General features: G+C 41.6%; 1 protein-coding gene across 4 annotated transcripts; it reads left to right on the plus strand.

Moving 5' to 3' along the window:
* The first annotated feature begins 322 nt into the window (after window positions 1–322).
* Window positions 323–24,826, plus strand: LOC308293314 (laminin subunit alpha-5-like). 4 transcript variants are annotated; one of them, XM_080735774.1, is made up of 16 exons: window positions 323–358; window positions 1,094–1,248; window positions 1,646–1,782; window positions 2,743–2,847; window positions 3,392–3,543; window positions 5,187–5,349; window positions 6,504–6,638; window positions 8,384–8,529; window positions 8,694–8,838; window positions 9,187–9,348; window positions 10,541–10,671; window positions 11,384–11,553; window positions 13,532–13,642; window positions 14,078–14,203; window positions 23,115–23,593; window positions 24,062–24,826. In XM_080735774.1, the coding sequence occupies exons 4-13, from the start codon at window positions 2,752–2,754 to the stop codon at window positions 13,636–13,638; spliced, it is 1,407 nt and encodes a 468-aa protein (XP_080591900.1). In that variant the 5' UTR covers window positions 323–358; window positions 1,094–1,248; window positions 1,646–1,782; window positions 2,743–2,751; the 3' UTR covers window positions 13,639–13,642; window positions 14,078–14,203; window positions 23,115–23,593; window positions 24,062–24,826. The 4 variants fall into 4 exon arrangements, with proteins under 4 accessions (XP_080591900.1, XP_080591899.1, XP_080591902.1 ...); XM_080735773.1 differs by having other exon boundaries at window positions 23,115–24,826; XM_080735776.1 differs by having other exon boundaries at window positions 11,384–11,548; window positions 13,530–13,642; window positions 23,115–24,826.
* Window positions 24,827–24,845: the final 19 nt, after the last annotated feature.

Consider the following 24,845-nt stretch of genomic DNA (forward strand, 5'->3'; position numbering starts at 1 on the left):
ATCTTCTATTCATTTATGCATTTATTTATTTGTGCACATTAACAGGCCTACTAGCTTCAAAACATTTGGATGTAAAAATGTTATTTTTAACAAGCATTGTTCAACAACATCAAGTCTGAAACTACCATTCATTTTATGAAACGTTTTATGTTTTCATAAAACCACAGTCAGTCGGACTACCCAGAGCTGTGTCAGTCGTGGGTTGCTGCAAAAACTGAACTGCAGTCAACTGTAGCTGTTTATGTTGGTGTTGTGTTAATTAGGAATGATTAAAATGCCAGTATTATGTTATGTTGATGTTGTCTCATGAAATATCTTTCAGTGCTGAGTATCTTCATCTCCTGTGGACACGGTGGAGGTGACGATTATTTTAATTCATTCAATTTATTCACTCAGTAAATGTTTAGTCCAATCGGTATTCTGATTGGACTTGATAAGGGCTGTCAGTTTCCCTCTACAATCCCATTCAAATTTCAACGCTTTATTATTTTAAATCTTCGAAGATATTCACATATTTTACATAATATATAATTATGTGAAATTAATTATAGTTGTACAATAATAAACACCCACGTGCACACATACAGATGCCATAATAAGGAGGAGAGAAGGCTAATATTTGGTTACAAATTCTTACAGTGCGTATATAATGTCTGTGCCATAGGCCATATAGGATCTGCCTGCCATAGACATTTTTCTTATTTTCACATAACAACTCAAACGTATATATATATAACATTCAATGTTGAAAATAACTGCCACCTATGGTCGCAATTATGTTGCTACACAGCAGTTATATTGCATACTTATAATTTAGGGGATGGATTGGAGCTTTAATGTCTGATAGTAAAAACTAATAAGTTGTCCTGTACACAAACCCTTTGTGCTGTAAAGTGTATTTTAAATGAAGAATTCATAACTTGTCTGATGTTGTCTTATATTATAAACATGAGAGTTGCTGCACACATGTGGGGATCTTAAATCAAAACCATATGAAATTACTTATTTGTTTGTGTATGTAGATTGCCTATTATAGTGCCTACAACCATTTAGGACGACAATAAAGCCCTCTGATTGTCTTTCTAACGCACAGTGATGAAATTTAACGGAACGGCGGGCATCCAGCTGCGTACGCCCGGTAACCTGGCTGACCTGGCTGCCTACAGCTCCCTCAAGTTCAACATCAATCTAGGATCCAGACGACAGGACAACACCAGACAGTTTGTCTTCTACCTGGGAGACAAAAACGTAAGCAGCAACAGCATCGTCACTGCTGGCCAAAACCTACATTTTTGAGGTTTTTGATTTTTTTTTTTTTTCATAAATGAGGGCTATTGAACACCCTTTACGTCTTTGTTGGTTAAAATAATATTGAACCAATGCAAAGTAGTAAAAAGTGCTTTGGTCAAAACCTCCTAACTCCACTTGAGCTCATTTTCCCCAAAAATGAACATTTTGGAGTTAGGAGGTTTCGGCCCAACAGCAGAGATATATTTCACCTCTAATATTTTTACGTTTGTTTATTAAATCGTGATGACGATTGTGATTTAATACAAAGAAAACGTGATTTAAGAGTATTTGAAGTTTGGTTTACATATACCTCACGTTGGTGGGTTTCTCAGATTTGTTTTTCTGGTATTTGTAGTCCAGCAAGGAGTTCCTGGGCATGTCATTGGAGGGGAAGAGGTTGCGTTTGTTTTATAACACTGGAGGAGAAACGGCTGATGTCGAGATGCCGGAAGATGTCTCATCCAATGAGTTCTACAGGGTGACACTCAAGAGGTCAGCCATGCGCGCGCACATGCATGCACAGTTGCACACACACGCACACACACACACACACACAGTCACACACACACGCACGCACGCACGCACGCACGCACACACACACACACACACACACACACACACACACACACGCAAAGATGCCAAAGCTACCCATTTTCGTATGTGCCTGTCTGTAGGACATGTTCATACAATGTGTGTGAGAGGACTCCAACTTGCTGGACTGGCAAAAAAAAGCAGCAAAACAATTGGCTAAGTTCTGCTCTGTGTCTGCCATCATTGGCAGTCACTTTATCTGGAAAAGACGGTGCCATCTATACCCATAGTTCAGGGGGGACGACCATAAGGTTGAATAAGCTTTATTGACAAGAATGGCAGCACTCATACAGCAATGACAGCACAATATGAATAAGCAGCATACTACAGCAGCATATGAAATGACATGAGCAGGAAAGCATGAAATGATGCGGCATCTCTATACTACAAGCGGAACCTTAGAGTGGCTATGGATTCTGCCCTCGGATACATGTACCGCGGCCACGATAAATGTCACGCTATATCGTGATTTAAGCTCTCCGCGGTCACATGATCCGAGACCCCCAGCGGGGATAAGCCTAATCCAAGAGGTGGAGTTGGGGACGGAAGTGGGGCAGCAGCGAGTTTAGCAACTGATCTATGCAAAGGTTACTCTTCTAAAGTATTCTGGGTAAGGGGGGCCGGGGGTGCTTGCCCCCGCCCCCCTGGGGCGCGCTGACAACCCCTAGCTCCTCCCCCCTGAACTGGCTACGTCATAACTTCCTGCGCTAAATTTTGTGTGTTTCATGCTCTGCCCTATAATAGCTTAGGGAATCAAGGACATTATTTGTGAACATGATCTTTTGCACTGTACTGTTGTACTGTTACTATTGGATTTTGATGATTTATGTCTCTAATCGTAATCCAATAAATGATGGACAGAGAGTTACCATGGCCTCAGTGGAGGCTGGAGGAGACATGGGTCTGCTCAACCTGTCAGCTGATGACACTGTGTTCTATGTAGGAGGACACCCTGACACCTTCACGGTAAGGAGAGAGAGCTCTGTGTGTGAGATCTAGAGCCCACATACAACCCTTTCCACTAATTCCAATATCAATGGAACAACTCCAAAACGTTATGCTCCAATTTCCAGTGTAGGGAGACGCTTTTCCACAGTATGTTTATAGATATTGACTTAAAGGAGCTATAGTCAACTTTTTCTTGAAAAACGGATGCTAAAATAAAAATAATGTTTCGAAAATATTTTATTAAAAAATAAGCTTCATACATGTGTTTCTATTCAAAAATGACCACAAAAAGCGTAAAATAATGATGAAATAATCATTTTGGCCATTGTCGGGCCGACACTTTGTTTACATCCTAGTCTAATAGACTCGAATACATATCAAAGACTATACAATGGTACCCTATGCCTCCCTGCTTGGCCCTCAGCATCAAGTGTCTGCCACTCGCCTCATATCCATGGGGTGTACAAGTACATCAAGCTTCCTCAAGCTACAGAAACAGGAGATAGGCTTCTGACCTATGGGCCACATGGCCTGGGTAATAACCTGCGTTCCTCCTGTACAGCCTCCTCCAGAGCTAACTCTGGACAACTTTGAGGGTTGCATTGAGCTGGAGTCTCTGAATGAGGACGTGCTGAGTGCTAAAGACAACTTTGAGGATTGGTCGCGCACCCCAAGCCTGACACGGGAGGACAGCCAGGACAAGCCATGTATCAGGTCAGTGGAGGACGTCTTCGGGTCAAAGTGCTGGTGATGGGTGGGTGGGCGGGTTAGGAACTGGAACTAGCGGAGTAAACATTATAGAGCGTCGCAGTGGAAGTGGATTCCTGCGGTCACTTAATATTCCCCATTCATTTTCGCCATAGACTTTTACAAATATATTTATAACAATTATGTTAAGCCTCGAACCAAGCCATCCAGGATGGAGGTGAATCATGATCATATAACCTTTGATCCTATGTGAAAACGTATTTTAATATGACATTATTTCATATACTACATTTAATAACTACCCTTTGTTTAGCGATTTTCAAAATGTTCTTTTCATAGAAAAAAAGGTTATATGGTCACGATTCACCTCCATCCTGGATGGCTTGGTTCGAGGCTTAACATAATTGTTATAAATATTTTTGTAAAAGTCTATGGCGAAAATGAATGGGGAATATTAAGTGACCCCAGGAATCCACTTCCGCTGCGATGCTCTATAGAGTATCATTATTTTATGCTTTAACTATTGAAAAATAGCAGGTATACAAGCTCACAGTGCGGCACCGAGTGCAGCGCTGCGAGCTTGTAGATCTGCTATTTTTTTTTAATCGTGAAAATTTGAATTTTGACCCGATTCTTTAAGTGTCTTTTGAATCCTTCTAAGGTTTTTTTTTTTTCTTTTTTTAAACCTATGTTTCTATGTCAGCAATCTGGCCAGCCATCGTCAAAGAAAAGGTCCTTTTCACTTCAACTGGAGCTCAGTTAGTCTGTTCTTGACTACTATGTCAGAGACTACTATGTCAGTGGTTCTCAAACTTTTTCATGTGAAGGACCCCCAAAATGATATGTATTTTTCCACGGACCCGCATCTCAAAATATTTAGTTCCAGGGACCACCCAGAAGCAAAATATGAGTTACAAACGTTCGCTTTAAAATGCATATATTAAAAGATTTGCACACATTTTCACGACCTTTTCAAAAAATAGCAGATCTACAAGCTTGCAGTGCTGTGAACTTGTATATCTGCTATTTTTCACTGGTTAAAGCATTCAATAATTCTAGGCCTAAATGGGTTAATCAGATCCAACATTGAGGAACTGGGATCGGTTCCATCACATTTGGAACAGCTATCACAGTTTCAGAGCTGGTATGTGGACTTTCACGTCCATGCAATTACAATACCAGGGGTTCTCAAACATTTTAATTTCAAGGACCACCATAACTCTGAGAGTGTACACATGGAACCGTAGTTCCATGTGTACACTGTCAGAGTTACAAACCTTTAAGGGTCCATGTGTAACCCCCTCAAGTGACCCATGTAACTCACTTTAACAACCAGTGAGGTATACATAGGAACATAATAGGAATCCTTAAAGGGAACCATTAAGGAATCGGACCGTTAAGGAATCGCAATCTGGGTGGGTGGGAGGGCAGAGCATTGTTCACAATGCAGGAAGTGTGGAAAGCCTCATTCGTGAAATTTAGGAGGCGCTCTAAAATATTGTATTTTTTTGTGCCAGTATTTTTTTTCTTCTGTATAAAATTAGATTGTTGTGTGTGTGTGTGTGTGTGTGTGTGTGTGTGTGTGTGTGTGTGTGTGTGTGTGTGTGTGTGTGTGTGTGTGTGTGTGTGTGTGTGTGTGTCATCAACAGAGGTCTTACTCTTTCGCCACAGTCTTGGGTGGATGACGGGGCATATTTCGATGGCAGTGGTTATGCTGAAGTGGTCGTCAGAGACGAAGGCAGGGTCTCTCGCTTTGACCAGGACGTCAGACTACTTTCTCAAGACGGAGTTCTGATCCTACTGATGAATCAGGTAGTAAACGACATGCGAGGGTCACGTTTTCATTCTCTAGACCCCAACTCATTCGTTGTTGTTTCATTTAGGCTGCTCTTTCAGTTATGTAGTTGATAGGGGTGTAACAATATAGTAACTGAATCGAAAAATCGATTTTAATTAAAGTTCTACTATATCGATATGAAAAAGCAAAATATCGTACTGTTTGGCTTTGTATCGTTTTACAATGCAGATAATCAGTATCGAATCATTTTGCAATGCAAACATTTAATTGTTTGGAAACTAAGTATTTTGTGCCTTGTATTTAGCAATTTAAGAGGGAAAATGAAAAAGAGGAGTCTAATTATGTTTCCATTTTATATAGCTACTCTTGGTCAACAAATCAACAAATGTGTGTAATCTCTGTGTTCATGTTACTGAATTTCCCCCTTGGGATAATAAAGGTATCTATCTATGTCAAGGTGCAGGTTCGTCCATATGTGTTGAAATATAATGTCCATGTATTTGCTGGAGAATCACAGTGTTTACTTATTTATATCCATAATATATCTTTCCCTTAAAAACCTGCACTATTGACACGCTTCACACAGATAATTTTTTTTGCTAAATAGTTACTACCATATAACGATTTTAAATCATTGAATCGAATCGTATAGTATCACCATGAATGAACTAATATCGTCCATGTATCGTATCGTTATTAAATGTATTGTTACACCCCTAGTAGTTAACCATTGATTTACTCATATAGTGATCCTTACGTGCAATTCTCTTATTCATTGATTCACACATTTTCTCATTAATTCATGATTGGCCCATTTCCTAATTTAATCTCTCTTTCATTCGTGAGGTTATTCAATGTACTTCAAGGTTCAAGGTTCGAGGTTGTACTTTATTGTTACGTCTTTTGTACAGGTACATAAGAGTAAAACTTATTTTTGTTCGGCATCCTTACAGACAATGCAGTGAAATATATACAATAAAGCAGAACAACAGAAAACAACACATCTAAGAAAGAGAGTGCAAAAGCAAAAGAGGCAAAGAGAATGAGAAAAGCATGTCAGCTGTACATGTGCATAAAGTTTGGTGTATTTTATACACCAACATACTTCATGTATTTATTCTGGTTAAATGTCTATTCATGGATTGTTTCTTATCTCTCTCCCCTTCAGAACCAGTTCCTGTGTGTGGCTGTTATCCAGGGCAGAATGAAGGTCTTCTATGACATGACAGGCAGTCTGGTGGACTTAACACCTAGAGACCCTACATCACCTCACCTCCGGATCAGTGATGGAGAGTCCAAGACTGTGAGTCAATCGGTTGATTGCGACCGAAGGTCGCATTTACCCTGAAAAACCTTGTCACTTGAGTGACCTACCTACCTTCCTTCCTTCCTTCCTTCCTTCCTTCCTTCCTTCCTTCCTTCCTTCCTTCCTTCCTTCCTTCCTTCCTTCCTTCCTTCCTTCCTTCCTTCCTTCCTTCCTTCTGTAACCTTCCTTCTGTAACCTTCCTTCTGTACAGGGAGTGATGTAAGTGTGATGTCAGCGAGTTGTGACATCACTTCCTGTACAGGGCGGCTACATGAAAGACTAAAAAAAGAGAAGGATACACAAGACTAAGAAAGACAAAAAAAAGAGAAGAATAAAAAAGGAAAAAAAAGGAGGAGGAGGATAAAGATACCAAAAGGAGAGAGAAGAAAGGGTGGATGAGGTACAACAAGGAGGTGGCAACGGGGCGGCTAGATAAAGTTATTAGGCCTGGATCTGACTTTAAGTCGACGCACAGGATTCCAGAAGTGTAGCGCTTATTCGCTCTTGTATCAAACTGGTACTCGAAACGTTCTTAGAATTTAATATATATTTTCTAAAGTAAATATGGGGGCGGCTGTGAAAAAAAGAGAATAATAAAAAAGAAAAAAAGGAGGAGGAGGATAAAGATACCAAAAGGAGAGAGAAGAAAGGGTGGATGAGGTACAATGTGCGGTATCCTCCTTGTCAAGCTCGACGTTGGGCATTTGGACCTATACATGGAGAAATGGAGCGAACCTGTTTGGCCTAAACATGGAGATGTGGTACAGAATGACTCATATATGGGCATAAAAAGTATGTCATGTGACATCACTTCCTGTACAGACAGTCAGACAGACAGACAGCCATTAACTCCGGCCTAACAATGGCTACTGTCTATGACGGTAGTCCCATATGACATGATGGACTGGACTATCTCCATATATAGTGTTCTCCACATCTCCATGTTTAGGCCCTATCGCTCACACCCTAGGTGGGTTGGCGATAGGGCCTTTCTGTGTGGAGTTTGCATGTTCTCCCCGTGTCTCCTAGGGTTGATACCCTCACAAAAACATGAACAAACTCCCCCCCAGAATGACAACAACTAGAATCGTCAGAGAAACGCTGTGGTTGGCCAGATAGTCAAGAATTGGCGCGACCTCGCCCTTTAGGGCGAGGTCGCATGTCACCCTGAGGTCGCATTCCACCCTCAGGTGTCTTACTAGTTGCATTTACCGTTAGTATGAAGTACCTGTGGTCAAACATTGGTCAAATTGTCAAATATTATTGGCAGAAATTGTGAAAATAGCAGATCTACATACATGCTCACAATACCTCGCAACTATTTTCACAATGGAACAGATCGAATCAAACTAAATGTAATGCCAACTCCCACAATTCCAAGTGCTTGTGCCGTGCAGGGTGGGGGTCACCTCTTCAAATATGATTATTTGGGGGGTCGTGGCCTGAAAAGGTTGAGAACCACTGAACTAGAGTGTCGGGCCCTCACGCCTACGTAGTACGTTGCACTGCAAATCCCAGATATTTCTTCCAGTTAAGGGGGAGTTTCTTTGTTGCCACTGTCGCAAAAATATCTTGCTCAGGATGGGACAGTGGGGTCTCTGCTCGGTCATGTAAAATGTCTTGAGACAAGTTGTTGTGATTTGACACTTAAATGAATCCGATCAATATGCCCATATATGGAGATCTCTTTATCTGTTAGTCCTCGTCCAGATTTCTCATGACGTTGTGTTTGTGTGTTTCAGTTGGAGGTAATCATCGTGCGACCCAGAAAGGTTGTGGTCCGGGCCAACAAGAACAATCTGTTTATGACAGATATGCCTGTGGACATCCCTCAGTTCACTGGAACGTACTACCTGGGTGGAGTACCTGAGGACAAGATGCCCAGCAAGTGGGTGGTGCACGCACACACACACACACGCCCACACGCGCGCACACACACACACACACACACACACACACACACACACACACACACACACACACACACACACACACACACACACACACACACACACACCTACCAATAATAACTCTCTCCCTGTCTCCATGCAGTTTGAAGTCCATGTTCACCAAGCAGGGTTCTGTGAGGGGCTGCTTCAGGAATGTCATGGCTTTAAAGAATCACATTAGCCTCATTGACCTCAAGGAGATGAAGAAGACCTCCGGAGTCCACCTTGGATGTCCCAGTGACCTACTGGTACGCGCGCACACACACACACACACACACACACACACACACACACACACACACACACACACACACACACACACACACACACACACACACACACAGACAGACAGACAGACAGACAGACAGACAGACAGACAGACAGACAGACAGACAGACAGACAGACAGACAGACAGACAGACAGACAGACAGACAGACACACACACACACACAGAGACACTGCCCAAGTCCTGTAAAATATGGAATGATCATTTAACTTCTGAAAGTGTGTGTGTGTGTGTGTGTGTGTGTGTGTGTGTGTGTGTGTGTGTGTGTGTGTGTGTGTGTGTGTGTGTGTGTGTGTGTGTGCACATCAGGTGGCTCGTGAGGCTCATTTCTCAGGTCAGGGCTATCTGGAACTGGCTGCAGCCTCGTCCAACCCGACCCCCCGTCTCAGGGACAGCTTCTACAGCTTCCACAGCGGATTTGGTTTCAGAACCGACCAAAACGCTGGACTGATGTTCTACCACCAGGCACAGGTGAGACAGAGCAGGGGTTTTCCCAACTTTCTATTGGTCCAGACCCAAAAGACACATTTGGTGTTTCCCTGCACACACATTCCCACTAGGTCAAGGAACAAATGCTTTCACATTGGCCTGTCGCCACTAGGCAGGTTTCCAACACATTTCTGGAACAAAATACCTCAAATCATGCATGCAGCATCCGATTGCCATCACAGGCAGAAGACGACATGCCAACTGTTTTCAAATTAACCTATTATAGCGCCACAGATAGATAGATAGCCACTATTTACCTTTTATTTACCTTTTATTTTTACTTTTTTCTGCTTTTATAATTGATGTTATCCTATGCATAGTACTGTGTTCTATCCGTCGTGTTCATACTTGTGCGTTCTGTTGTTCACTGTTAAAACGTAAAGGTTTGTTCAATGTTCATACTTGTGCGTTCTGTTTGTTCACTGTTAAAACGTAAAGGTTTGTTCAATGTTCATAGTTGTGCGTTCTGTTGTTCACTGTTAAAACTTAAAGGTGATACACCATGAAATTTCACTTTTCCTATTTTAAAACCTTTTTTTGGGATCCCACTAGCACCTTCTATCCTCACAAAGTCCCATTTCTGACCATTGTGTCTTTCTCTGGTTTTGGGAAGGCGGAGGTTAAAAGCATCCCACGGGTTCTCAAAACAGGCTGTCCAGATTTGCTGCCGTCGCTGACGTCATCGACGCACAGTTCAGGCCAAAGGTGGTACTGCAGCTGAAAATGCTCTGAGAGCCATTCAAAAATGAGAGAGGCTCTCTATTCAGGAGTGGTAATTTAGCCTCAAACCTTTTGAAAAACGTTTTTGGGACATAAACAATATGACATAAATACTTTTTAAATGCATGGTGTATCACCTTTAAAGGTTTGTTCAGTGTTCATACTTGTGTGTTCTGTTGTTCACAGTTAAAACTTAAGGGTTTGTTCAGTGTTCATACTTGTGCGTTCTGTTGTTCACTGTTAAAACTTAAGGGTTTGTCCAGTGTTCATACTTGTGTGTTCTGTTGTTCACAGTTAAAACTTAAAGGTTTGTTCAGTGTTCATACTTGTGTGTTCTGTTGTTCACTGTTAAAACTTAAAGGTTTGTTCAGTGTTCAGACTTGTGCATTCTGTTGTTCACTGTTAAAACGTAAAGGTTTGTTCAGTGTTCATACTTGTGCATTCTCTCCCTCAGGATGGAGTGTGTCAGGTGTTCCTGGAGGAGGGCCATGTTGTCGTGCGAGCAGGGAACAGTGAAGTCAAAACACTAAAGACTTACAACGATGGCAACAGTCACTATGTAGCTCTCTACAGCAACAGCAATGGGTGAGATGACTGTGCACCACAACACTACAGTATTGTATTGTATTATTTATTACACAACACTGCAGCATCAAACTGTACTATTTAAGCAATATTGCACGAGAGAAATGAGAATATCACCTTCGGCTCGTTCCTGCAGAAGCGCAGAAGTGCGAATAATCATGATAACACACACCCTCAAGTGTAATATTGCGAACAGTTACCCTTAAAAAAACACGTCAACTTCATTTCATTGTAATTAAGATATTCGACTTCACTTGAAAACTGCTAGCGTAGCCGCTAGCATAGTGTTGGGAGAGGTCGCCCTTCAGCTCTTTCGTGACCAGTGCAGCTGATGTCTTGACCAGATTCTGGGCCCTGGGTACAAGGATTCACTGGGGGCCTCCCCCCAATAAATGTTCTTCATAGGGGGAGGGGGTTTCAAGGCCGCCCCACCTTGGACCCTAGTAACCCATCCCCACTTTCCCCCCCCTTGTGACGCCCCTGCGTGTGGTAATGCTCATTATTCGCACGGGGTAGGAAGCTATTTCAACCAATCAGAATGCTTGTCGGAACTACCTGTTGTATAATACACTATACTAGTATATGATTACACAATAATACTATTAATTTATGATTCTCCAAAACGTTAGTTGTACATTAAGTTATAATGTTGACATTGTTAATGTGTCCAATGCATTCCTCATGGTGTGTTGTATGCTGCCTGTCCCTGCAGCATACGCCTGTATGTGGATGACTCACTGGAGAAGGCCAAGGCCAGAGGCAGGACAGCGCGCGCTGGGCCCTCCCTGCTGCCGGTGGGAGGGGTCTTCCTGGGTGGAACTCCAGACGGTGTCGCCAGCAACTTCACGGGCTGCATCAGCAACCTATTCATCAAGAGGTACAGTAATGCTGGAGAGAAGGGAGGGGCGGGGAGAGAGGGATAGATAGATAGATAGATAGATAGATAGATAGATAGATAGATAGATAGATAGATAGATAGATAGATAGATACTAGATAGATATTTTCATTGAAGACTTTATTAGAAATTTGCATAGGAAAAGGTACAGTTTCATGACGGTACAGTTCACTGGTACAAGGTCTACTAAAAGGAGATCCATGAAAAGACTAAAGATACTTCAATGGTTTCTACTGGAAACCATTGAAGTATCTCATATAACATTGAATGACAGACAAATAGAACACAGTACTATGCAGTAGATATGTAAAGAAAAACAAAAAAGAAAACAGTAAGTCTAAACAAACAGTATATACAAAGAAGGGGCAGGGGAGGGTAGGGTTGGGCTAGGTTCATTTTTTTACCAGTTGCGAACGCCTGCTGCCTGTAAGTGGTTTTTCAGGGCAATTCTAAAGGATGCTAGTGATCCACACTCCTTTATGGCCTTCGCTAAGGCTTTCCACATTTTGGTGGTATAGCAGAAAAACGAGTTTGACCCTTTGTTGGTTTTGACTCTGGGTTGGAAGTGATCTGTGGCGCTGCCTCTGGTGTTGTAATTATGGACATCCTTAATGTTTATATATTAGTATTTTGATAGATAGATAGATAGATAGATAGATAGATAGATAGATAGATAGATAGATGGTAACATACCACCACTCCTTGCCTGTCTCTCAGACATCAAGAGATGAATGTCACAAAACGTCCTACAACTCAACGAAACAAAATCAGAAATAATCATATTCGGACCCCCAAACTCCACCCACTTCTTCCATTCAGAACTCGGCACTTTAGCTTCCAACGTCACACACACAGCCCGTGACCTGGGTGTAATCGTTGACCCAAACATCTCATTCAACACCCAAGTTACAAAAACTGTTCAGTCCTGCTATTATCAGATCAGAAACATCGCTGACATAAAATCATTTCTCTCCACTGCAGACCTCGAAACAGTTATACATGCTTTCATCTCATCACGATTAGATTACTGTAACTCTCTCTACTCCGGCATCAACAAAAAACACTATCCCGTCTCCAGATGGTACAGAACCCGGCAGCTCGATTACTAAAGAAACGTGAACATATTACTCCCATCCTGGCTGCACTACACTGGCTGCCTGTGAGCTACAGAATAGATTTTAAAGGAGTAGTTCACCCCAAAATGACTTTTTTCTATTGATTACTCATGCCAAATAATATTTTTTGGTTTTTGTCACATTCCTAAGACAAAAATGTGATTTGAGTAAATTTACCCCCATTGATTCCGGATGGTGACCCGTTTCGAAACGGGTCAGCTTCCGAAATGAATGGGGGTAAATTTATTGTTATCACATTTATGTCTTAGGAATGTGACAAAAACCTAAAAATATTATTGAACTCTACTCTCCATGGCATGAGTAATCAATAGAAAAAAAGTCATTTTGGGGGTGAACTACTCCTTTAAGATTTTATTGATTACTTTTAAGGCCCTACCTACGTGGTCTGGCTCCCAGCTACATCGCTGACCTGCTGAACCCTTATAAACCCGCACGCACCCTCAGATCCTCGGATAAGGCCCTCCTGGATCCCCCCAACACCTCCTGTGTCACCCGGGGAGACCGGGCTTTTGAGGCCAGGGCACCTAGCTCTGCTCTGGAACGCCCTGCCCTTGGATCTTAGGCTAGCAGAGTCAGTGCCCTCTTTTAAATCGCTTTTAAAAACACATCTGTATGTAAAGTGTTTTTTCTTAAGCGTATGGTGTTTTAATTGTTTTATTTTATTTGTTTCATTTTACTAATGTTTTTAAATGTCTGTAAAGCACGTTGTAACTATGTTTAGAAAAGCGCTATACAAATAAAATTCATTCATTCTTTCAAAATTCATGGATGGATGGATGGATATTATAATCTATTTCTTACACCTATATGTATGTTGTTGGTCCAGAGATACAGGTGTTTTTCAGGAAGTGTGGAACGTGCTGAAATACAAAACCAACGTCAACGTGCGTCTGAACTGTCCTGCTTCCAAGAAGGCCTCAGCAGAGGAGGAGTAACAAGGTATGTTAGACCACCACTGTCTTTACAGTTCTCGAGATATGGGAATTACAGACAGACACACACACAAACACACACGGACGGGCAGATAGGCGGTTTTCTCACGTTTATAGTAGGATGAATAAGTCATTGAAGAAAGACAGTAAAAGCTAGTTAGTTATACAGTAAAGTATATAGTGTGCACAAAACAAAGTGGAGGGATATAAACACAGTGGAACGTGATATTAAAGGTGATACACCCTCCCCTACAACCAATCAGAGTAGCGCAACGGTGATACGCTCACCCCACATTTTTGCATAATGGGCCCTGGTTGGTTCCCTCACGACTTGGGTGCTGAGAGAAATTTGCACTGCGGGAGGCTGCTGTTAGCATAATTATGGCAGATATCTAAAATCTGAACCTCTCTCTAATATGCTGTTTGTCTGTGATCCCACTAGATGGCGTAGTTGTTCCTGATCTGCCTGTTGGCCATCATTCCATCATTCCATGGGTGTGTCCACAAAGCTTCTCTCAACCAGAGACCTGCCATGCTGTCCAAACCATTGATTGTCCACTTGTCACAAGTATGTCCCTGCATGTAAAATATCATTCACCAGCACAAACAGGATCCTGTCCACACAAGCAAACACTGATGCATATGCACAGACACACACATATACAGTAGAAAACATGCTGTCACACACAAACATGCACTGCTACTGCCATGCAAACACGCACGCACGCGCGCGCACGCACGCGCGCACACACACACACACACACACACACACACACACACACACACACACACACACACACATCGTCGCTGTGGGTGGAAACCTTGTATGTCCAAAACCGTTCCTTTTTTAAAACCAGTTATAGTGAAAATAGCCGATCTACAAGCCGATCTACAATGTGAGGCGTTGTAGATCTGCTTGTAGATCGTCTATTTTCACTCACTTTTGTGCAACATTCTTTTATGATGAATTGGGGCTTTAAATTTACTTAAGAACATACTATTTTGTAACTTGGAGATACAAGGTTTCTGCCCGACAGTGACAATATCGATATTTGACACAAAGAAGAAGTCACACATGCTGTGCTACAGTGCCACAAGACTCACAGGTACCCATCAAAATACACTCATATTCAAAGTGTCCCCTTTAACCCTGGGGGTTAATCCCAAACCTGGACGTGCCAAGCTAGGAGAGCTTCTGAGACAATAGATGATCTACTAGCTCATAATTCATCGCATCATGACAAATTGTGAGCTTGTAGATTAAATTTTCCTCCCTTTGAAAAGTTCTCTCCTTTCCAAGTGGCGCCTGGTTGGCACTTTGAAAACCTGTGATCTACCCTACTGATGATAATTGTGAGCAGCAAACACACTATAGATGTTATCACCAATTGTGTCTTTCCAAAACTTTGGCACGCAAGAACTATAGTCTGAAATAGTTTCACTTAGAAACTTCATTCATAGTTCAAAAGAGGGTTAGGGTTAGCTTATTGTGGATATGTATGCTTGTACTTTTCATTGTTAAAGCATAGTTTTGGAAATATTTTACTTTAAAGGACAACTTTGTTGATTCATATTTTAGGTAGAGAAAAGAAAAGATGAGTTTTAAAATGTTTTCATACTGCTTTCTATTGTTTTAGCGATTTTTGTGTTTTGATTTCAGTGGGTGGGTGCATGCGTGGGCCTACAAGTGGCTAAATATGTATTTTTAAACACAATAAGCCAGCAATTTCTTTGTTACTATTTACACCAGCCCCAATAAGTCACCTTCCCCAAAACTGACATTATATATCAACACTGGGTTACAAAGTTGAGTTACACTGTATATGTGTTGCAGGGAAAGATATTTGTTTGATAATTGTAATTGGTTTAATTGTTTCATTGATAATGACAACTCCATTTGAAGGGAGCCTGTTACATAAGCTCAGTGTTTGAGCACACTCCTGTGCCCAATCAAAATGTGAATGCGGAGTCATTACCTGTGAGTTTGTGTAAATAATATATTATTATGGAGGTATCATTTGAGTAATGTGACTTTAATGGTGTTTATGTATTGTATGAATTGTATTGTCATGGAATTGACATGGAGAAGTGATATAGGCCTACTGGTTCATAGGTGAATTGTGGATGCAATTTAAGATGGTACAGTCCGGGGGGCGGGGCTTAGCTTATTATTAATGGGGACCTGCCACCTGTGCTCAGACAGTCCATGTAGGGCTGTAGAGCAGAGCAGTCCTGGTGCCAATCTGGCCAGTTGTGTTGTAAATAGAGTTTTGTGCTGTATTTTTTAGTTTTGAACACCATTTCCTGGACAATGTTTTTCCACTTCATTTTGACAAATTACTCTTTGTTAGGCCTACGATTTTTGAACCATTTGAGTATTTTTTGGGTCTCAAAACAAGTGCCTTTCGGCAAACACTATCCTCACTCAAAGCCAGAGTGTGACACGGTGCATCTTGGGATTGGGCTTATTGTGTCTAAAAAGACATATTTAGCCACTTGCATGCATGCATGCATGCAAATCAAAATCGTTAAAATCACTAAAACAATAAAAAGAAGTAACAGTTTAACACTCATATTTTCTCTTCTCTATCAGACTCACCTCACCGTTACTCACCAGTTAAGAGTGGGGTGGCTCAGAGTAGATGACAGAGTATGTGGAAAGCCTTACCGAAGGTCATAAAGGAGTGTGGATCACTAGCATCCTTTAAAATTGCCCTGAAAAATCACTTACAGGCAGCAGCCGTTCGCAACTGGTAAAAAACTAACCTAGCCCAACCCTACCCTCCCCTGCCCCTTCTTTGTATATACTGTTTGTTTAGACTTACTGTTTTCTTTTTTCTTTTTCTTTACATATCTACGGCATAGTACTGTGTTCTATTTGTCTGTCATTCAATGTTATATGAGATACTTCAATGGTTTCCAGTGGAAATACGCTTAGTCTTTTCATGGATCTCCTTTTAGTAGACCTTGTACCAGTGAACTGTACCGTCATGAAACTGTACCTTTTCCTATGCAAACTTCTAATAAAGTCTTCAATCAATCAATCAATCAATATTCTCTATTAAATGACTATGTAAAATATGTTGTAAAAAAACAAAGAGAGAACTTGCATTGGGAGACAGTAGGCCTAACTCTATTCTACACCCAGCCCCTCCCTGCCAAGGTATACCACCAATCAATCCTCCCAGGCCAGTCAACCCCCAGAGAGGGCCTTCCCCTCGACCTATTGACTGTTGTTTACGTTGATAAAACATGATGAGAAAGTTATGTTAACTCGATGTGGTGATCATTGAAAAAAATTAAGTTTAGAAGAAGAAAGCCACAGCTAACAATAAGAACCACAATGTCATGTTTGCCTGTCCTAATTAAGGAAGGAAGCCTAAGTTGATATAGTTTTGTTTCATTTAACCAATTTGAAATACAAGAATGTGTTTTTGGGATGATTTTTTTTGCCTACCTAATATTTTAATAAATGTGAAATGTAAGTAAAATATATGGTTAGTTTATTTTCACCTTTGACTTTTTTGCGGGCCAGTTTTGAATCGCAGCCACCTGCAAGTGCTGTTTTAGAGCGGTTTTGAAGGAGTATGGAATTACACTCCTTTAAGACAGTGGTTCTCAACCTGTGGGTCGGGACCCCCAGTGGGGTCCCCAGATGATTAACTTAATGTGCAACATTGTTTCCTCACTCAACAGTAAACAAACCAACATAAAGTTTAAGTGGATATTTAAGGAACTATATAATACCTCTAAAATGACAAAGCATTGGCAAAATATTGGTCAAATATTAGAGGCAGAAATTGTGAAAATAGCCAATCTACATGCTGGCGTTGTGAGCATGTAGATCTGCTATTTTCACAACAGAACCTTGTTTTACAGTACAAGATGTAACTCTTTTTGCTCGTCAGGGTGGGGGTCCCCAGTTAAAATATGATTATTTTGGGGGTTGCGGCCTAAAAAGGTTGAGAACCACTGCTTTAAGACTGTTGGTAGGGCGTAACACATTGAGAACAAATATGAATATGAACAGTCTTACTTTTAAAATAATTCGCTCATCATGAAAGCAAAAGAAGAGTGAAAATGCCTGATATACAAACTTGACTATCTGCTATTTTCCTATTTTCACCTTTTTTTGTGACACTGTTGTATAATTAAGTATAGGGCATTGCATTGATTTCCTCATCTTTTAACTGCATCGTCCAACTCTGATGTGTCTGTATGCCAGTAGCAAGGGTGAAGTAGTGAACCAGGTCCCTGGAAGGATCAGGGTGATCCAGGAGAATTCACACAGACACTTCAAGGTTAATGGTGAACTTTATTTATTTTTTTGCTTCGACTAAAACTTGTCCTGTAGATTCTCCAACATAACATAAAGCCTACAGAGACTAAAATAAATACATGGATGCTTTGTGGGGCAACAGCTGCAGACCAGCATCAGTGAAAATAACAAAAAGAACACAAAGTGAAATAAAAGGAGACAGTTGTACCAGCCTGTCCACTCTATCTGAAGTGAACACTGGAACATTAGCTAACTTTAAAGGAATAATTCACCCAAACAAAATGTCTAGTTGAATTCTACTCCATAAAGCCTTGAATTCATGGATTGTTTTTTTTTTTCTTGTCACATTGCTGAGCCCAAAACCCAATATTTGACTATATATCTTACAATCCGTATGATAAGAGTTTTACAATATAACTTATACAATCGTAGTGTTTGTATTTTGTCCCCATTCTCTCCTATGGAGACATTTAGATCGTGTCATGTCTCTCGTAGGCACAGGATCTGACACAAATGTTGACCTGATGGTCAGGATTTTGCTAAATGGCAAACATGTCAGCTAACCGGGTTCAAATCCGAGGCAGAAGAGGAAAGTTACACCTCCAGGAATTCAAGGCTTCATGGGTTGAGCAAGTGATTTGATTATTTACTTGACTTGTGAGAATTCACTTTTTTCTTTTTGTGTAACACTGTCAAGTTAAAGTGTCATGTACTCCATCAGATGGACGGGAGAATCCTCGGCTCCGTTGATAGTGAATTGTGTACATACATAAAATAAAATCACTCGCTCGGATTTCTTTGCAGGGCACAAGCGACATTTGTTTTTCTGTGAATTCAATCTAGATTTTGAACCATTATGAGATTCGACACAACCTAAATTGTAACAAATGTATTTTTTTAATAATCGACTACATCGATTAAAGTGCGGTCTATACTCCTTCCGAGCCTCCGAACCTTTCTTCAACATAATCCCGAGCTCAGAACCTGTGAACCTCCAGATTTCATGACTCGTCAAACTATGTGTGTTCGGGAAGCCTTCCGAACTGGATGATTTTCCGATGTCGGAAAGAGTATGTCGCACTTGCCATATGTCTGATTAACCCTGCATTATACTTCATTGCACAATGGCGGTGTACAAAAAACTGCTAAAATAATCGTGCTCAAGGCAAGTTTTAATTAATGGTGATATTGATTTGACATCATATCGCCTAGCCCAAACATACAATAGCCTATGTATTACTGTAAGAAATAAACCACATTACCAGCAGACAGATCCAAAATGATAATAATAACCAAAGTTTCAAACCAACGAGAAGACAAACTATAAGATTCCACTAAATCATTGGTTGCTTTGAGATGGTGTGTTATCCATGTCTTGCTCGTGAACACTTGGAATAGATATGGAACCACAGCTATATATATATCTATATATAATCTCTCTTTTACAAACAGCCTGTTTACAAGAACCTCTGTAATAAAAATATAGTTTTAATTTAATTGAACGTTCCACTTGTATTTGCTGCTGTTTCTGTGCACTTTCCTGACTCGACACGTTAAGTTGTCGTTTCCAGCCCCAGTGTCCAGTGTTTATTCATGGCATCTACGTAGCTACTCCATACCGTATGTCAGTAACCCAACGTGTTTGACCTCATCTGTGACATTGAAGTCAGTCCCTTTTTAAAATGCTGGCTTCAAGTGAAGCAACGTCAGACCAACAAACATGACTTTTCTCCAGAGCTATACTGCAGATGCAATCATCCAGTGGGATCTGCTGGTACTTTAAAGGGCAAGACCACTTTGGAGGTTTGGTGACATTCTCCAGGAGCCTCCAATGTAAGGAGCATATTTTATATTATCACTTTCTAGTCAATGGAGAAATTAATTGTGTTTTCTTGCCCACCTTTGTTGTTGCATCATGGCAGGCAAGGTAAACAACCCTAAGCTCTACCAAAGTGGTCTTGCCCGTTTAGTCCCGGCAGGATTCTAAAGTGATGATATTATCACAAAACAGACAGTATTGCATTGTATAATTATAGTTTTTGATCGTGTTACAATAGTGTTTTAATAGTGCAGTTGGCCATGAATATTTGAAATCCTGAACAATTTACTTTTGTTCTTTTTTTTCAGTTCTTTGCGCTCAGCAGGTGGCGGTGTGGCGCAGGGATAAAATACCTGCCCACCACCACAGAGTACAAGGGTTTGATTCCTCTGCGGTGCATCTGGCAAATAAACACACATAAGCTTTAACAAAGCAGCCATATTGGAGAGAAGTTGGTTTTCTTCTCGCTTCCTTCAAGGGTGTTACCAATGATACTAATGAAGGCTCTGTTCCATTCCATAGCACAGTGGTTCTCAAACCTTTTACTTCAAGGACCCCCATAACTCTGAGTTTATACAAATTGTTCCATTTGTACACTCTCAGAGTTACACACCTTTTAAGGAGTCATTTGGAACCCCCTCAAGGATCCACGAGGGTCCCTCCCTGGACCACACTTTGAGACCCACTGGTGTAGCAGAGTGTTTCCAGTGAGCCATCATTGCACAATATCAGCACCCTGACTCTGTTTGACCAGAATGGAACAGAGGCTTCATTAGTATCATTGGTATCACCTGTGAAGGAAGTGAGAAGAAACCCACTCCAAAATGGCTGCTGTGTGTAGAGACTACTGTTGTAGGCTACAACAGTACATCCTCCCGGTGGGGGCTCCTCACTGGCAGCTGAGCCAGTAGGCTACGCAGGAAATGATTGGCATAACGAACGACTAAATTGAGCGGATAAAAGGGGCACCAAAAAACAAATAATTGCATACTCTAAATAACTTTAGAATAACAATGTTTTTTCCAGCATTTAGCTCCATGTATTCTAGTGTTTGTAGAACAAAGTACTGTGCCACCAGCTTCAGTACAATTAGAGTCAGCGAAGATGACTTTTCTTCTCATGACGTCAGCCACATTTTATTCATTATATCAAATTCAGTGCAAAATCCCTGAAAGTGTAGGAACACAACGCCACACCTCAACTACCCCAAACGCACGCAGGCATAGTGTCTAGACATTAACCCAGTGCCTTGAATGTAATTAATTAAAACAATGCCTTGCCTCAACTACATTTAAATAATTAAACCCATGCCTAAACAGAACTCAAATCAAAACACTGATTGGTGGATGCGTTCCTGAACTTCACGGGACGTAGCACCGACCTTGGAGTTTAGTGGAAATAGCCGATCTACAAGCTCACAACCTGTCGCGATGCGACGCGTTGTGAGCTTGTAGATCTGCTATTTCCACTAAACTCCTGGATGACGAGAATATACGTAATACCTTACATTGTATCATATTGAACTACACATATCCAGTCATCCTGAGGTGTCGGCACATGCACCGGAGTGTGCTCTAGAATCATTAGGATTAGCATCGTGCATGTGTCAGATGCATGCAGGCGCAGAGTCCCATTGTCACTGTTGGGTGGAAACCTTGTCCAAAACTGTTACTTTTCAGGTAAAAAAAGATTAATTAATCACAAGCTCTTGATACTTTTCGTTTTTTTATAAAAGCAGCCTCAGGCCTTAACGTGTTAAAAGTAGTAGAAATAGCCGATCTTTAAGCTCTTATGTTCGGCAATCTTTTACTACTTTTTCGTGACACTGTCAAACGATGAAGTAGGGCAGGGTTCCCCAATTAGTTTTCCCCAAGGGCCGAATTTATATCTAGGGTACCAAGCCGAGGGCCACAACAGTGCAGGGGGCGACGGTGGCGTTCCCGCTACTCCAGCGACAGTTCAGATATCGTCGTTGTCGGGTGAAAATCTTGCATGTCCAAAACCGTTCGTTTTGCATAAATGATTTAAACTAGTGAAAACAGCCGATCTACAGCCGATCTGTGTGCTTGTAGATCTGCCGTTTTCACTACCTTTGTGCGACGGCCTTGTATGACGAAGCAGGGCTTTACTTTGCGAAAGAACGTACACATTTGGAGATACGAGGTTTCCACCCGACAACAGCGATATACTAGTGTTGTTGCTGCTTTATACCACCATTATTACTGGGGTTGGGGGCCGGACAGTAGCCCCCAGCGGGCCGCCTATTGGGGAACCCTGAAGTAGGGCATTCATTTACGGAAAATACATTTTAAAAAAGAGAAGGGAAAAAAAAGTTGCATAATGGAGATACAAGGTTCCTCCCTGACAGCCACGATTAGACTCCACACGGTTGCGTCCACGCTAACAATCATTCATCTTCAGTTCGTAAAGCCGGTTGAAAAAGTCGTTAAATACAAAACGAAACTCACTGGATCGATTCCTACTCGTCTAACGAGAAACATCCTCTAATTGTGTTAACGCCAAATGAAGCCAGTTTTGTGTTGGTGCGGTTGATGCTAGCCGGTTGTTGCTACAGATGGAAGTTCGCTTGTCGTTGGTGGAGTGAGTGGAGGTTAAAGGAACACTTCGCCCATTTTCAAAACCTTGTCTTTCGCATAACCGGTCCTCACCAATGCTCATTAGAAGATGATGACACCTTTTCTGTCCGTTCAGTCTTGTGTCTCGGTAGCCTCGGTATACCCAGGCTTTTATTTTAACCCATTCAGGCCTAGAATTGTTGAATGCTTTAACCAGTGAAAAATAGCAGATATACAAGCTCACAGCGCGCTGCGAGCTTGTAGATCTGCTATTTTTGAAAAAGTTGTGAAAATGTGTGCAAAATCTTTGAATATATGTATTTTCAAAGCGAACGTTTGTAACTAAAATGTTGCTTCTGGGTGGTCCCTGGAACTAGATATTTTGAGATGGGGTTCCGTGGCCAAATACATATCAGTTTGGGGGTCCTTCACATGAAAAGGTTTGAGAACCACTGACATAGTAGTCTCTCAAGAACAGACTAACTGAGCTCCAGTTAAGTGAAAAGGACCTTTTCTTTGACGATGGCTGGCCAGATTGCTGACATAGAAACACAGGTTTTTTCCAAACATCTTAGAAAGATTCAAAAGACGCTTATAGAATCGGGTCAAAATTCTAATTTTCACGATTTTTCAAAAATAGCAGATCTACAAGCTCGCAGCGCGGCACTCGGTGCCGCGCTGTGAGCTTGTATATCTGCTATTTTTTTATATTTAAAGCATAAAATATTGCGTCATAATGTGTTCAGGCCTAAATGGCCCCAAAAGAAAAAAAGCCTGGTCTAACCTGCTGACATATCTGTCATAGGAGGTGGGAGTCAACCATCCAGTTCCCCAACCAACCAGAGTGGAAGGCGTGTATCAAAACAACATCCCGCTTCCAGCAGTGGAAGCTTGTGATTGGCCGAACCGGAGGTAGGGAGCGCTCCGTTGTGTTCGCCTGGACTGCGCGGAGGTGCCGAGAGCTCACTCGTGTATAGGTTATAGGTAATATTATAATAGGCCTACGTGCGATGTTTCATAACATAACACAAGAAATAACACATTATAAACATTCTATATTTATAAGGTCAAGTATTCTACTTAATAATTGGGACCATTATCATATTTATAATAGACCTATATTTACAGTAGTTTAGGCATTTTGTTTTGATAAGGCTGTGGGCAGAACAATTTGTCCTTGTTATTTGACTATTTTTACTTTAATTATAATTAAGTTGAAATATGATTATTTTGGCCTGTAATGGTTGAGAACCACTGCTCTAGACCAAATTCAGCCTGTGTTATGTGGGGTTCACATGGGCTCAGGCAAGCGGTAGACGGCAAACGGCACCACCTGCTGGACGGTACGGCAAGGTAGAACAAAATATGCCCAACGGAACGGTACGGCAACATAAATTAATGATTTAAAGCGCTCGTGCAAAATGAAAACGCGCGCTGCGGTGGTTGAGGTGGCTCCATGCTGCTCTCTCTGCTACTGCTGGCTGATGTGTGTTCTGTGTGTGTAGTGTGTTGGCGCTCTGCTCGAATTTGTCCCGCGAGATGGAGCTACGTAACATCCGGTTCCAGATTCCGTCCTGTACCACGGTAAAAAGATAACATAATTTAACTTTGAACGGCATGCCATCTGCCGTTTACCGTCACCGGTTTCGACTGCCGGACTACCGTACCGTTTGCCGTTCTACTCCCGTCCACTAAAATTACTTCCGGTTTGCCGTCTACCGCTTGCCTGAGCCCATCTGAACGCAGCATTAGAGCAGGCTAGTGTCTCAGAGGAGGGCTGTGGACAGTTCAGAAATGACACTCCGTAGATAGGGTGGCTTTGGTCATTTCAAGATTTTGTTATCTGTTTTTATTAAAGCGAGAAGAGCTTCTACGGTATTTCAGCATGCCAACTTTCCGGGAAGAGAAAGGCTGCAGTTTCTATTGGCTTGGGAACACCCATCGATGACGTCACTGGTAGGCAGGTTTCTGAACCGTCCACAGCCCCACCAACGAGACACAGAGTGAGCGGACAGAAACGGTGCCATGGTATAGCGAGCCTTAGTGAGGACCAGTTATATGCGGGTCAGGTTTCAGGGTGAAGTGCTTTAACGCTTGCTGAATGCTTTAACCAGTGAAAAATAGCAGATATACAAGCTCGCAGCGCGGCACCGAGTGCCGCGCTGCGAGCTTGTAGATCTGCTATTTTTGAAAAAAAGTCGTGAAAATGTGTGCAAATCTTTGACTATATGTATTTTCAAAGCGAATGTTTGTAACTCAAATTTAGCTCCTGGGTGGTCCCTGGAACTGAATATTTTGAGTTGCGGGTTCCGTGGCCAAATACCGTACGTATCATTTTGGGGGTCCTTCACATGAAAAAGTGTGAGAACCACTGACATGGTAGTCTCTCAAGAACAGACTGACTGAGCTCCATTTAAGTGAAAAGGACCTTTTCTTTGACGATGGCCGGCCAGATTGCTGACACAGAAACATTGGGTTTTTCCAAAAACCTTAGAAGGATTCAAAAGACACTTATAGAATCAGGTCAAAATTCAAA

Source organism: Nannobrachium achirus (genome assembly GCF_963921795.1).
Source record: "Nannobrachium achirus genome assembly, chromosome: 10".
Classification (NCBI taxonomy): domain Eukaryota; kingdom Metazoa; phylum Chordata; class Actinopteri; order Myctophiformes; family Myctophidae; genus Nannobrachium; species Nannobrachium achirus.

Excerpts from the sequence above, each read along its gene's own strand:
- LOC308293314 (XM_080735773.1), top strand. The coding sequence starts at position 2,752 with ATGGCCTCAGTGGAGGCTGGAGGAGACATGGGTCTGCTCAACCTGTCA. Across the intron at positions 10,672-11,383 it reads CTCTACAGCAACAGCAATGG|CATACGCCTGTATGTGGATG; the intron begins GTGAGATGACTG and ends CTGTCCCTGCAG. Across the intron at positions 11,554-13,531 it reads CCTATTCATCAAGAGGTACA|ATACAGGTGTTTTTCAGGAA; the intron begins GTAATGCTGGAG and ends GTTGGTCCAGAG.